This window comes from Diadema setosum, chromosome 8 (genome assembly GCF_964275005.1).
Source record: "Diadema setosum chromosome 8, eeDiaSeto1, whole genome shotgun sequence".
NCBI lineage: Eukaryota > Metazoa > Echinodermata > Echinoidea > Diadematoida > Diadematidae > Diadema > Diadema setosum.
This window is the reverse complement of record NC_092692.1, coordinates 28,718,670-28,734,862: the sequence shown is the minus strand read 5'-3', so window position 1 is coordinate 28,734,862 and position 16,193 is coordinate 28,718,670. Positions and strand designations below refer to the sequence as shown.

The 16,193-nt window shown below is 39.2% G+C and overlaps 1 protein-coding gene across 1 annotated transcript in view; it reads left to right on the top strand.

The window, feature by feature from the left end:
- LOC140232187 (endonuclease V-like) overlaps positions 1-16,193 on the top strand; it is a 75,384-nt gene that overhangs the window by 39,229 nt on the left and 19,962 nt on the right. The window contains exon 8 of the mRNA XM_072312324.1: positions 12,859-12,987. Coding sequence (XP_072168425.1) covers positions 12,859-12,987 — 129 coding nt within the window. The remainder of the gene's footprint in view (positions 1-12,858; positions 12,988-16,193) is intronic.

Sequence of the window (16,193 nt, the reverse complement as noted above, 5' to 3'; positions counted from 1 at the left end):
CATTTCAAAGCCAATTTTCATCAGATAAATTTTGAATTCCATTATGCCCTTTCATTTTTCAGAAGAGGTTTCACATTATCTATATAAAAAAAAAATCATAAAAGAATACGTTGGAAACCTGTAGCCCCATCTCAACCGGAACGGTACCATCCCTTTAAGAGACCAATATCACGTGCAAATTGGCAGAGACAAAAATGAGATTGGTTGAATGACATATCTGTGGCATCCGGAAGTCATGAATTTGCAAAACAAGGAGACGTTGGAAGCTGTAAATTAGCGGGCTGATTTCCCGAATGCTGAGCAATAGAATATTATCATTACATGAGCAACCAGACCACTCACTGTCATATTCGCTCTGAAGTGGTTACGACTCTGTTAGATATTGTACCACAAATACAAGAAAAGGTTCTTTTTTTTTATATAGGGTTGAGGAGTTGGAAAATGGAATTAAGTCACTTACATTAGGATTTTGTCCAATATGTGTAAATCTGAAAGTCTCTAAGATCTCACAGATTGAAAGAAAAAATGATTTCCAGCCTTCACGTATCAGGTATACTCCCAATTTTATTTAGTCCCTACTTACTGTTACCTAATAGTTTTTCTTTTATGTTACTCTTTATCCAAGAATGAAAGACAGGAATTGAGGACACGGAAATTGTGGTCATTTGCACATTCAAATATTCTTCGCGTCGTACAAGTCATATTTGCATTTTCGTTTTCTATATTTGAAGCTTTTCCGGTGCACTCATTTATTTTTACGGAAATAGATACTGCCTAATGTCTTCGTGCCATACAAGCTTGATGATTAAAGGAATACAAAGAGAAAATGTATATTGACTCGCAGTTGAAAGTGGATTACCGCATGTCTTAAAAGGGTCAAGGATAGAGAAAGCAAAATAGAGGCCACTTATATCCCAGAAAATGGAGTGACCGTCCTGTGAAAAATGGTGCAATAATGATGTTTGACGGGGTGAGATTTTAGAGCAAGATTGACTCACTGATGTAGTGAGATTTTTGCCTTCAAGATAAAGATAATGGCTGGATGGCCCATAATCAGCTGCACTTTTCTGGTGCTGCTGGTCTTCCGTGGGGACCAGTTATAAAGAGGTAAGAAAGAAAAAGAGTACATAGAAGGTTACATATAAAAATACAAAATTATGATATTATATTATGCCTGCCTGGTATGATAATGATAGCAACCGAGAGGGACATTTTTTTTTCTGTCTTTTGTCCACGATTTTTAAGCTTGCATGTCACATGGTGTGCGCGTCGATCACGAGTTTGAAACCCACAAGTCATACAGCCCACTAGGCAAGTAAGGCCCACAAGTCTGCAACTCATTACACCACGGGGCTTAATGTACGCAGCGTTGGTCTCGTGGGCCTTTTTGCCTAGTGTCGGACTCATGGGCATTGTTTGCTTATAGTGTTGGACTCATGGGCCTTGTTTGCGTAGTGTCGGACTCATGGGCCTATCTGCCCATTGTCGAGCTCATGGACTGTATGACTTGTGGGCTGTATGGCTCGTGGACCTTTTTTCGATGTCAAACTCGTGGGCCGTATAACTCGTGGATGCCGGACTCATGGGATGACCCCGTCGCGTGTGGTGCCAACTCTGAACGTGGTAAATGTAGTGGACAGACTTCGAACGCGCTGAGATCAATGACAATCGTGTACGTCAAGCGCCATTCTTTTGTGTCATCTGCTGCGCCATACTGTCATGATCGCAGAAAGACGTACGAGCACGACAATGAAAACGCTATATCCGGTAGGAAAACTACTGTATAGTGTATCCCGATTTCACATCTTGTAGATGTTGATGTGTGAATGTATACGTGTACAGTCGTCCTCTCTCCTCAGTTATAATTAACAGGATCAAACTCTCTGGACAGTCATATCAAAGTTATACATCACTGTCCATGTATGCACACGGTCAGGGGTCAGAGTTCACTGATGACTATTCAGAGATCAAAGGTCAGCATGACGCTTTCGATGGATTTCACAGGCCTAGCAGGGAAAATTGAACACAAATCGATCAAGCCTATTTTGAGTTGATCGCAGTGAGCAGGGGAAGTTTTTCGAAGGTGGGAACATCAATTCATATTTATTTTGTGTGTAGACTGTGTTAATTTGTGTTGAGCGCTGCACAAATGACTGGATACTGACGTGTTTATACGCAGATGTAGGAATGGTTTCTAGCACAAAATAAAGAACACTGCCTTAATAAGGCAGCGGCAGTTTAGAATGCATTTTGTGCACGTCCACACCTCGGATGCTGGAGGTATGCTTTTCCCTATCTCCAGCTTTTTTGCTCTTCTTCTTTGTGTCTCACAAAACTCTTTGAAGATTCTGGTCATCAGTCTACAAAGGGATAAAGCAGGAATGTTGTTTTGTTTTGTTCTTCCCTTGTACATTTCAAGACTTTCCAAAATCATACGAAAAGGGAATGCGTGAGTAAACAAAGGATCCTTCTGCGCTTGTCTTTTTGAATTTTTATTCATCTGGCAATTGTCTAAATAGTTCCGGGCGAAGAGTGATGAAAGGACTTTGTGAATTCTACATTGGTTTAGTGCTCAGCACTTCGTACGGGACAAGAAGCTGGTATTTCGTGGTTTACGTGTTAAAGTGTTAAGAACACGATCGTTTGTGCAGCACCGAGGCATGGGTGTACTTGAGGACAGCAGAAATGTTTTCGCCTTCGTATTTCTCTTCTATTTCCCGCTTCCTTTCTGTTTTTACTGTTAGGTAAAGAAGTGAAAATTATGATTGGTGTTAAGAACAGCCTGTCCTCAGATGCATTGTTTGTAGATGTATAGCTGATTCATGTCGGAGGCTAATAACTTTTGTGAATTTTGCTTGGTTGCCCCCCCCCCCCCCTTCCCTCCCCCACACACACACCAACAACAACAGCACTCATCAAATCATGGTACATAAATGCTGGCACAATTCTTACTACGTATACGTCCTATAACAGAGTAATTTTGATGATTGAATGTTCTTTAAAGGTAAAGAATAGCAAATATTCTACCATCATTGTGCACTGTTTGTACTGTTGGAATTAGGGGAGTTTGCGAAATATAAAATTCACTTCCTTGTTTTAGGCTTTTGCATATTTTAGAATTGCAGCTATATACCGGTTGATGGTGTACAGTTTCGTTTCGTGTGCCTTTCATCGAAGATTGGTCTGCTGACGTCTATTGTGTTGTAGCGCCCTCTACCTGACAGTGCATTCGTATCACTGACTGGTCTGCATGCTTGTCTACTTTTTCAATTCATGATTGTGTTTGTTGACTATTTTGCTTTTTTTTCACTTTGCACAAGCATATGGAATTTGTTTTTGAAGACAGTATGTGCAGGTCCGTAAGAAGATTGTTATCAAAGGGAACAAATCATTATTCTATCTCTTATCATTGTCATTGTTATTACTCCCAGATTATAATTAGTGTTGCGTTATTGTACGTATCGTCATCATCATCATCATCACCACTATTATTATTATTATCATTATTATTATTATTATTATTATTATTATTATTATTATTATTATTATTATCACTGTCATTATTACGAATCTGATGAATACGATCATTATTTTGAGTACTATTGTTGGTCTGCTGGAGGTATCATGTTTTTAGGCTTGTTGTCGTTCGTGTTTCCTGGAGCAAAATTATTTTGTTGGTGCGATATTTTCTTTCATATGTTACACATGACATGTGGATGGTCACAGAATGAAAGCAGAAGTCACTGGTGTATCCGCCCACTTGTGTGTGTGTGTGTGTGTGTGTGTCTGTGTGTCTGTGTCTGTGCGTGCGTGCGCGCGCGGCTGTAAGTTTCAAGTCAGAATGAGGAAAATAAGTCAGAGTAAAAAATTATGCTGTTAGGTATTTAATCAGACACTATATGCATCAGAGATGCGCAATGAGACAAAAATCAATCAGCGATTGATTCGATTTTTCTGTAATTTTGTACTCGGGGGAATTTTGACTGGCGAAGTTTTATCTTGAAAGTATAAGGTGTATACGTCTCTTTCTGTCATCTAAAATCACTTAGAGGTATGTTGGTTTCCCATGAGATGTATCGGCATTTACAATCCGAGCTATAACTCTCTCTCCCTCGATCTCTTTTCTCGATCTCTATGTCTATACATTATCTGTTCTCATTTATTTGTTTATCAGTTTTATTGACGCTTAGTGCAAAATGACGCCGACAAGCATGCATAGAAACTATACGATACTCTCTGTCTCTCTTTCTCAAAAAAAGAAAAAAAGAAAAAAGATACGAGTGAAAATGTTCACTCTTGAAGGAATGAATAACAAAAAAGGGTGAGTTGAGAGTGAAATTGTAGTGAATTTTGGGTGAAAATGTTTATCATATAACTAATTTTGGAGTGACCTCAGGGGTCAATCCAAGGTTTTCGAGTTATCCCTGAGGTCACTCCGAAATAATAATTTTAAAAGAATATATATTTTCACGCCAAATTCACTACGATTTTACTCTAAATTCACTCTTTTCTAACTTTCACTCCTTTTAGAGTGAGCATCTTCACTTTTCTTTTAGAGAGAGTAAGTAAAGAGAGGTGCTTGAAAGCATGTCAATATCAGACCTTCACAAGTAATTTCTAATTTATCACGAAAATTCTCACGTTGGACAGTGTAATTCGGAATGGGGGTGGGGGGTGGGGTAAGGGTCAAGCACGCGTGATAAATGGATGAATCCGGATCTACGTAGACAGGCAAGCTTTGTTTGTTTGTTTGTTTCTTAAGAACATATTGGCGCCGAGTTTGAAATTGAAGCGTCATATTGACATACTGAAAAACAGTTGTAAGCCGAGAGCAAATTTTTAACTTCAATGAATGAATAGATGATCACATAAAAAGAGTCATCATTAATGAGGCACACATATTATGCACGCACACGACAGAAGCAAAAAAAAAAGAAAAAAATGAAACATCTTTCGAAGAAAAAAGATCCACAACTCTCCCACCCCTCTCCCCCTCAAAAAAAAAAAAAAAAAAAATCCTGAACTAGTTCAAGCAGTCAAGACATATTATCTATGCGTCATATCGTATTGATTCTCATATAAATATAATGGCTGTAGAGACGAAATGAATTGGACGAGAGCAATCGGATAACGTGCACGACAAATCACTTAAACTCAGATATTAGAATAATGTTAGTATCGCCTGGGGAACAGTCTGGAGGTAAAGAGAAAAAAAAAAGAGACGCAGCCTGGATGATCAAGACTAAAGGAAGATAGACCAAAAACAAGAAGGAAATTGGAGTACCTATATAATATAATTATTCAGTATCATCATGTGTGTTCAGGGCCCCGTTTCATAAAAAGATGTTAGGATGGCAACTCTTGTTGGAATAAGCAACTTCCCGTAGCAACAGCCAATCAGGAAGCTGGATTCTTGTCGTTACCATGACAATCCATTGCCATTCCAGCAAGAGTAGCTGTCATAGCATTTTTGTTTGTTTGTTTGTTTGTTTGTTTTATTGAAATGGGGCCGCGGTGTTTGTGTGCGCGCACATGTGTGTGCGTGTTTTTTTTTTATTGGTCTTTATTTTGACAGCATGCTGATCTGACAAAGAATAATAAGATGCTAAATAAATCAGCAGAAAAGTTTGTGCTGGGATTCAGGAGATGAGATATTGTGGGCGGAAAGTGTTGTTGAAAAGTGCTGTAAAAAAATAAGGGGGGGGGGGTAAAGCAATGATGTTAAAATCGTCATCGCTGATTATGAAGACAGTAAACAAGTTTATGCCATCTCCGTTCATCTAAAGTCGTGACGAGACGGAACGCAAAGCTTTCAAGGACGTTTTTGGAAGACTCGGTTTAATAAACGGCCAGCTTCATGCAGAGTGATAGTTATGTGACATGTGGTGTTCAGATCACGTGCCAGAAAATGCTGCCATGTTGTTCACCGTTGCGTCAAATACCCATGCCCGCAAATGACTTCCTTATTTCTCGCCTTGCCCAATTGTTGCCGCAGAGGCGAGCCCGATTGAGACGTCACCTCCCTTTCAAAAACATTTGACGTATCTGTCATAACAGTAGTGGTTTTATTTTCTTTGTTTTTCAGTGGGCACTTAATGATCCCCAAGGTCTTCCATGATATCTCATTGATTTTTTTTTTTCCTTTCAGCGAATGCTATAGTTAGCATAGCCTTTTGTTAAGGCCCTCTCTCTGTATGATGGCTATGACGGGCGAGCGAAGCGATCCCAGCCGAGCGCAACAGCGCAAGCTGAGCGCACTTCGATCGCCCTGTTCGCTCACCACCATACAGCGAGAGGGCCTTGACAAAAGGCTATGGTCAAAATGGTCTCAGTCAAATTGTGGTCTGGTTCAAAGTAGTCTTCCAGTGGTTTCTGAGGGAACCGAGCTCCCAATGGATATAACTCAACGATCTTTCAACGAGCGCCTATAATGGTCTCACCAATCATTCTATGATCTCACAGCAATTTGTCAGCAAATGCGAATTATTTTGGTGAATTTCAGCCCCAGTTATGCAGATATCAGAGAGAGATCATTGAAAGATCTCGTAGTTGAAAACCAACAGTAAGTATTCTTGAGATTTGGCCGAGATTTATATCAGACACTTTGTTGCGGCTTAAACAAGACTAATAGCTATTGGCAAGTGAGTGAACAAGCATGGGAGCCTAGTTGTTTGGCATTTGCGGTTCTGTACCGTCACAAGCTAGCCTCGAATTCATTCGTCGAATATATTCATTGGAATGCAAAAAGAAATGAGCCACATGGCATTGTCAAACAGCTATTGCACAGATGCTTGGTGGGCATATTGACGTGTGGAATTTCGTCGTCCTTAAACCCTTTAATGCCCCGCCTCTCATGCATTCCAGTGTAATAAATGTTGTTATGTTGCCAGTGTCTCTGGAACGTGTCTCTCAAGATACAATCGCCCATGCAAACTTGAATTATCCCCATCCCTCGTGTAAAATAGAACCAAACAAAATTATAAAGATCCAAATACGATTCCACAACATTTTCGGGACATTAGCACAGTAAAATGACTATACTCATCGTTCAAACAACAACAATATATAAGCCTATATAATTGTATTATGTTGCGAATTCACGTATTGGCTCCAATATAACGAAGAATCAAGAAATAAACTAGTAATAGCATAATTTATGTTTTGGTATTGACATTCCCCGTCGAGACTCCTGAAGAAGGTGGAGGCCACCGAAAATTTGATTGTTCAATAAACTCATTCTTATTGGCGAAATAATGCATTAGTAGTTTATTTCTTGATTCTTCATTGTATTATATAGATATTATTTCATAAACGTAAGAAGACAAGAGAAAACATTTAAAGTATATGGTGGAAAGGTATTAGCAGTCTTTTGAATGAGTATACCTCAGCTGTGCAACTGTCAAAGAAAAATAAGAATTTTGACAAGATTTTGAAGCCGTGTCATGGGGGCAGTATGGTACAGTGGATATATAGGACTCTGGGCTTTGAAACGGAAGTCCCGAGTTCGAGTCCGGCCAAGTGCTTACGTCATTGGACAAGATGCATTTACCCATGGACGATAATCCCTCTCGACCCAAGTGTACAAGATGGGTACCTGGCAATTAATGTTGCAATAATGACAGAGCCCTGTGGAAAAACAATGCTGGCATTGAAGAGGCTAAGTAATATACCTTCGGGAAAATAAGTCATATCATTATACAAGTTTATATTAAAGTATAATATATAGCATTGCCAGATTAATTGTCAATAAAGGCATCACTTTTGCTATTAAATGAAAGAGAACGACGCCTCCAGCACGTGAATACAAAGAACAACGCATTATACTTCTTACCGCTAACCAAGGAAGATTAATGTACGTTGATCTCAAATATTCAGAGAAAAATATCCAGAAAGTAAATTTTATCAATTTAAGGTACGAATGATGATGCTAATGATCTTATGTGATAATGATAACGTTGATAACTGTAATAATAATGGTGATTGTTCATCATCGCATCCTCGTCGTAATTATCGAGTAGGCGAGGGATTTTGAGACTGACGGAAAAGCCGCAACATCACCCGTAATTCGTATGGCTTCCGTTGTGGCTTACTGTCATAAAAGAAAGAAAAAAGTTTTACGTTTCCTCACGTATTGAGCTTTCTCAATTCTTGGAAGATGCTGCTCTGTGCAGCTGACGTTCTGACTATGTTTCTGCTATTCCGCTTTGTAGTGATGTATCTACCATGATTGCCCAATGCTGCTTCAATAGATGACCAGTCATTTTTGTTTTCTTTTACTGTACGTATTATATATATATATATATATATATATATATATATATATGTGTGTGTGTGTGTGTGTGTGTGTATAGATAGATAGATAGATAGATAGATATCGATATATTGAGTAGGTTGCCCACGTATTGGCGAGATAATAAAGGAACAAAAAAATGAAACAAAGTTCATGCTGTGTTCACCAACAGTTTATTTCTGCACACTAATTTTCGCGCAATTCGCTCTTTCTCAAGTGTTGATACTTAGAGAAGAATAACAAGCCATTACAATATTGCAACCGTGTTACCAAGGATATATGTGTGTGTGTGTGTGTGTGTGTATGTGTGTGTATGTGTGTATTTGTGTGTGTGTGATATCCTTCGGAAAATGGGAGTATTAGAGTTAAAAGCCGACTTTTGTTTGTTGCAACAGGTAGCTTTGTCAACGTGAATTGTTGGCACGTGTTATCTCAAATTTCGTCGCACACCTGGAAGATTTGGTAAAACTCTCGAATAGTATACTCAACTCTCATTACAATACGTCTTCACATCATTATCCCTGCATGTGGCTCGTCTCTCGGCGTCCACTGGAGCAGACCGTGCGGATGCGAGCTAGTTCTACACGAACTGAGAGTTGAAAGATGCAAGCCTTGATATGTGTGGATCATTGCTGAATATGAGACATCCGCCAAGGTTAATGCCTCAGTAGACAGCGTAATAATACCGTCTGTATACTCGACAGCTGGTTTTAGAACTTTAAAAGATACTGTATGTGTGGCCAAGGAGCCGGAAGATAGCTCGCCCAACACCGTGGTATATGACTCAAACTGCGCCCCTCCCCCATGACCATCAATAGAACTTCCAAGCCTGTCGCTGTTGTTTGTCTTTCTTTATTTCAATGTAGAGCAGCTTTTGATCACTCAGAAAATATGAAAATATTCTAGATTCTTAGTTTAAGTGTTGATTTCGACCATTAGGAAAATTGTCATCAGTATAAATTGTCTGTCTGCTGGGAAAAACGTGTCATCTCCTTCCCCACAAAGTTGCATCTTTGTGGGATGTTTGATTGCACAGTGTGGAAGGGCACTGTCTATCAACCATTTTCAATTTTAATCTTACGGACTTTCCATGGTGTAATACTTTTTTATTTTTTACGGTGATTCATTCTTCCTCAGAGATGCATATGTAGTAAGTGTTCAGACATTATAATACCTCGCCAGAGCCTATACTGCCAACCACTATGCTCGTACGATATCAGTTACTAGTATAGTATACCAGGGTTTGTCATCCCAAATCAGGAAATGTAAATCCTGACGTATTGTCTTCGGAATATCATCATAATTATTTCATCCTGTGCAGCAGAATGATGTTTGATCTGCAGGAGTTGGCAGCAAAATGCGTATTTATATGAAATGGTTGACATCATTTTCCTTTCAGAGTGTTATACTGTCCTAAACTGTCCACGGTAGAAAAGAGAGACATTCGTACATATTGAGTACAGTATACTTCCTCGATTATCTGGCCATCGATTATCCGGATTCTCTGTTATCCGGACGTCGATCGGCTGACTTTCTTTTTTTTTAATGTTTTCATGTATTTTCAGTGCCAAATTTCACTCAAAACAAATACACGTTCAACAATTATCGTGCAAATACACGACGGATCATATTCCAATCATCGCAGCGGACTGTCACTTCTAAGTCACTTCATGAGACAATGTTAATGACTGGTGCCGCACTTGTCACTTGCTCCGAGTGCACAGTATGGTTACAATACAACTCAGCGGCAGTGTTCAACGAGTCGCAATATTGATCTCATTGTCGGTCAATATCAATCAAGCAAAACAAAAATACACGAAGGGATATTTTACTTGTATTTCGTTTTATCTCTGTATCAATATCTGAAGTATGAAACATGACAATGCCATGCAGATAATCATAATAATTATTGGTAATAACATGTGTATGCCCCTAGCATGATATGCTAGAAAGTGCTGTATTTGAGCATATCTCTCGTATCCGGCCAACTCGATTATCCGGACGCCCGCCGGTCCCGACGTGGCCGGATAATCGAGGTCCTACTGTATATCTTTCTATCTCTTCCTCTCTGTCGTCTGAATGTTTACTCTCTCCTCAACATTAACCCTTTCCTTTCCGAGGGATGATAATTTCCTCACACACTGGTGTTGACCATTGCATGACTGCATGCTGGCGTATGCCCGGTCCCAATGTTGCCAGTGGGTTATACTCGCTTCCCATTGCAGCAAAATCTTCCAGTACCGTCTGCCAAAATCTGCCGCGTGATTTTGGAATGACATTTCATTGGCTTGTTCTTACACTGACAGATGTTACGCAGTTGTTATGTAACAACTTCTGACAACTGCCCCTGTGTTTTGTTGCTGTTGTTGTTTTTTTATGTGTGTGTGTTTGTGTGTGTGTATGTGCCAGGCCTTGATGTATCATTTAAAAGGCTTCTTTATGATCGAAGTATTCATGTATCACTGCGAGTTGTCCGCGCCTTGCATCCATCAATCAAAAGGTTTCAATAGAGTGCATTCTCGCAGTATTTCTGCAGGCATTTAGTCGCATACTTCCACAGATAATGTTTGTAGCCTTTTAATCTTCTTGATGCTGCGGTATAACACAGAGTCATTACTCACATGCATATAAATGTTATCATTTGACTTGCCTTTCGTAAATATATACTCGCATGCCTGTCTTTTTAACATCTTGCGAAATACAAAACACGCCGGATGTTCGTCGATGGAAGTCATTCAATATTCGCTTTGTCCCTCCCCCCCCCCCCCGCCTAACGCACAACTCGAACTTTAATTTAACAAAACTCTTCAGCTATCGAAACCTTAAAAGAGCGGCGCACTTATCTCTAGGGCAGTGTCATACACAAACAAAACCCAATCTCCATGCGCCTCATCTCACGAACAGAGCACAACAATGATGTGAGACAGTGGGCTTGCGGGAGAAACAGTGACATAATTTTGAACAGAAAATAATAATACGAAGCCTGTGTCACTATTTGCCTGGTCAGCTATGTGACATGTTGATACGATCTCAGGACGTCTCCGTGAATTTGAATTCGTGGAAACACTGATATTTTCTTGTCTTGGTTGCAATATTCTAGAAATATTCACGTCGTTGTCAAAATCTAGCTCGAAAGCGTGTGGTGTTATAAGCAGCCCCTGAGAATAAACCGAAAAAAAAAAAAAAAATTGTCAAAGAAATGAAATAAAACCAAGAATGACAACCCAGTGAAAGTGAACAGCACAACGTCGAGATTGAGAAAATATAAGATCAGGTCCTATATAAGGCTTTTTCACGCTGACAAAAATGGCTTTCTGAAATATTAAAGGGATGGTATCGTATTGGTGGATATGAGAATTGGGCTTTTAACTTTTTACAAGATATCAAGCAAACTCTTATGAAATAGTACAGACCATGCCATTCTATAGAGGAATTCAAAGTTTATTTGATGAATATCGGGTTTGAAATGGCTGAGACATCCAAAAACAAAATAAAACAAAGCAATCGAAATGTTAAAGGTGGGTCCCACCTTTTATTAGGATCGCTCTGTTTTGGATATCTCAGCAATTTAAAAAACAATTTTCATCAAATTCTCTTGGAATTACATGTTCTTTCATAAATTATCTCATCAAAGGTTTCTCATCATCTCACCCAAAATGCTAGAAACCTGAAGTAAGGTCTCAACCAAAACTGTAAGATCCCTTGAAAAAATGAAAATGATGTGAAAGGAAGGGCTATCGTTTTACTCTATCAAGCTGGAGTCACACACTTATCGCAAAGTAATGAGATGGGGATTGATTTAAACAATAAGTACCCCTTGAATGATAATTGATAGAGTTGGCATAATCTACAGTAGATAGTAAGTAATTCATTTTTTTTTCAGTTCCCCTTTGTGTTTCCGTGTGGTGGCTGGAAGGCATTGTAGGATGCTGAAAAGATTCTCAGACTAAGATATCCGCCCGCTTCGTCGGACAGTCATGGCTTAACATTGGCTGCTAATGACTTTCTTATGTGTGTGTGTGTGTGTGTGTGTGTGTGTGTGTGTGTGTGTTTTCTCAAGATAGTGACCTTTGACCTTAAGTTTTTACACTTCTAGATAATTCGTACTGATTTCGTATTCATTTTTACCCTTCCTATTACACAATTCAGTACATTACCACTGTACATTCCTGGATGAAGTTTAGCCTGAAAATACCATTATAACTCAAATTAAGTAACCATGCATTTACCTGTTGTCTCGGAATTTTGCCCCGAAATACTTAAAAGCGTATCTACACTTCATGTAGCATAATTTGCTTGGGCAAAGAACCAAAAGAATTCACAGAGCGGTTCTCTTAAATTGCGGTAGGTGCGGTTTAGGGCGAACTAATCGACAACTCGAAAACAGCAGTGTTAGCAATTCGCTCGACGTGCATTTTGACTTCGTAGAGAAAGAGGATTCCATTTTTGAATCACTGTTTACAATGTACTTCAAGTGCTGATAAAGATAAAAGAGAAGAGTGACGGAATGTGTTTTGATGCTTACATTAATCATCGTTTTTTATGTTTTTTCCTTAATATTGATACAGGCCCTGAGAAGCTGTAGCAAGTCCTCCAATCCAATCTTCGTGTCGGTGGGTCATCGCATCTCACTGGACACTGCGGTGTCTCTCGTCCAGGCCTGCTGCCTACATCGAGTACCAGAGCCTGTCAGACAGGTAGGTCCTGGTAGGAGTAAAACTGCCACCTGGAATAAATCAAAAACTCGTCATTGATGTTTTTTTCTTTTTGTGTTAAAAGAAAGGAATATATGCTTTTGAAATTAAAAAGTTACATGTTTTTCCGGAAATATTAATTGCTTTTGGTGCTTTTGGTGGGGGTGAGGGTTTCCATCGGAATACAAGGTGTATGTCCTGTGCGCCGGAGCTTTATGCTTTTCTTTGTCTGCAAATACTGGCTGCCATAAGAGCTATTAACTGTTGCACAGAAAAAAAAAATCCCTCGTAAAATAAACAAGCAAATGTACAGCGAGTTATTTCCGGCCCAAGTAAAATACTGGGTCATGTTAAAGAATTATTTTGATGCAGCTCTAACAAGGTACAATGCTCTCGGCTACTATAGCCGATAGAGAGCCAATTTCACCAATGCATTGTTGAATTAAGTGGTCGGCAGAAAAACGTTCATGTAGAAGCGATATAGTAACATTCCAGTTCCCAATCAGCAATGATTAAAATGACCCCGAATTTGAACCATCGAAACGAAGGAGTAATTGTAAAGCTAAATTTCACCAACTGGCGTAATACAACTTGCTTTTATTTTATATAACGAGCTCACGTGAATGTTTAAAAAAATGTTTTTTTGACTGCAGCGTAAAGAAACAGTTCAGACACCGTCCATGACATTGATTATTACAGCTCTATGTATCGTGCGTTTAGTTCTTTCGGATGACCTTTATCTACTAATGCACAAAATGTAACTTCGAACTGGCTTACTAATATTATAGTTCCCTTTTTTGATTTTTTTTTAAAATTTGTACTTTTTTTAACGCAAGGATGTTCATACATTGAGAGCTTGGGATGCCTTTTTTCTGTACTTATTTGTTGTATTTGTAGCATTTTCCTGTCGGGAAGCTATGAGAATCTCTTGTAGTCTGTGTGAAGATACTCCTGCAGCAACCCTTCTCCAAACTTCAAAATGCAGTGTAAACACAGATAATTTGTAGTATAAAGTCTCGGTCACATTGCCCAAAAGTCGCGTAAAGGCATACCAGTAAATTACGTAAGAAATTCTAGCCTTACGGGATACATGCGCGATTTGCGCATTTCATAAGTTTGTCTGACGTGGAACCTTCGTAGTTGTCCACCGATGTGCGCCGCATCGGCGCTTTACGCGATTCCAGGTTTTGAGCAGCTCGAAACTCGGCTTCGCGTTAAAGTTTACGCAGTATTGTGCTGTTTTACGTAATTTTTGCTTAGTTTGCGTAGTTCTTACGCGATCAATGTGCGAAATATGCGTGGAATATCAGTGATCGTTCGCGAAAATGTTGCTGCTATCGCGTTCATGCGCGAATCATGCGCGATTTATACGCAGTTCATTAGTGATAATGCGCAGATTATGCGTTGTTTTCCGTGGACCTCAGTCGTCGAACCACGAATTTGCCGTATTTGGGGCCTTTGCGTGCCTATGCGCTGAAAGTGCGTGGTTTGTTAGTGATTTTTGCGTGATCTTTCCGTAGTTCTTGCGCAATTCATCGGTGATTTTCATCGCGTAAATTAGCGAAAATTCTCGACGGACAAGAACGCAAAACCAAATTTCTTGCGTGATTCATTGATTGTGTGACTTTTGGGCAGTGTGACCGGGCCTTTAAGTTTTAAATGCTCCTACAACGCAGTCGATTAGTTTTCTCCCTGTACTTCTTCTCTCGACGGCACGACGGTGATTGCTTCCTGTTCGTCATCTGCGATTTGATATCCAACAATGTGATCCACCAGTTTTAGTTATGATTATTTCATGATACAACGTGACGTTCGAGTGTAATTCGATGCTGCGGGCAGCGGATTTCTTCTTTCTTCACAATTATATCAAAGAACAGTCTTAGCTGTGCCGACTAGCTGAAACGCTATTGCGCATGCGCGCACATAGAGGAAAATCCACCTCGCTTAATCGCCCGCTATTTAATAATAACAATAATAATAATAATAATAGTGGCTACTTGTATAGCGCACAGGTCCACTTTTCAGTGCTCATGGCGCTTCAAAAATGAAAAAATATCATATATTTACATGCATATACATATTCAAACATTCAGTCCGTTTTGCGGGGATGGTGTGTTCTAGTTTGTGACATGCCGTTTAAAGCCTGACAACTTTGGGTGTCGGTCACTTGCTTTTAAAGGACAAGTTCACCTTCACAGACATGGGGATTGAGTAAATGCAGCAATATGAATAGAACACACCAGCAAGTGTTTGAGGAAAATCGGACAATCCGTTTAAAAGTTATGAATTTTTGAATTTTCTGCATAGTCACTGCTGGATGAGAAGACTACTACAGCCTGTGATGTCACATGTGTACAACGATATAAAGAAAGGATAAGGAAAATTCAACATATTTTCACTTTTCTCGCATAATAAAAGAACACTTGACTTCCCTCTTTCAGAAGGCAAGGGGGAATGATATTACCCATAATATGTGTCAGTGACGAGTTTAGGAAAATGTGTACTTTTTTCAAAAAGTACAATTTTGTGATATTCTCTTTATATTTTACTTATATTGTTGTACGCATGTGACATCGTACACTCTAGTAGTCTTCTCATCCAGCAGTGACTGTGCAGTTACTTAAAAAAATCATAACTTTTGAACGGATTATGCGATTTTCACCAAACTTTCACTGATGTATTCTACAAATATTGCTGTATTCACTCAATCCACTTGTATATGATGGTGGACTTGTCCTTTAAAGTGCGCTGGCCGTTCGCTGGTATGAAAAAAGACTTGTAGTTATCAACAATTCAGTCGGAGTCATTTTACAGGATTAATTTTCATCAAGAAGAAAATTACTCGTAATCAAAGATAGTAACACATCTGCAGCACAAGTTCATTTAGATGTAGAATGGCCGAACTCTGGAATTTTCAAATCATAATAGGTTGCCGATGGGCCATTTGAAAATAACGCATATCGGTTGAAAATCATAACTATGCCTTTACCTCAGCTGCAAACTATTGCTTTGCCTTGATATTTAAAACGTTATCTAACATGTCTACAAAACGTTGTGTAAAAATGTTATCTATTATTTCAACCAAGTGGTTACATGAATAGAGTCCAATTAAGTTGCCGTCTGCGTATGATTTTGGCAAAATATGTATGACGAGTGAAAAGGAAATGTTTGCCTGAGGAAGTAATTTGCAGAACTACCAAGTATCCCTG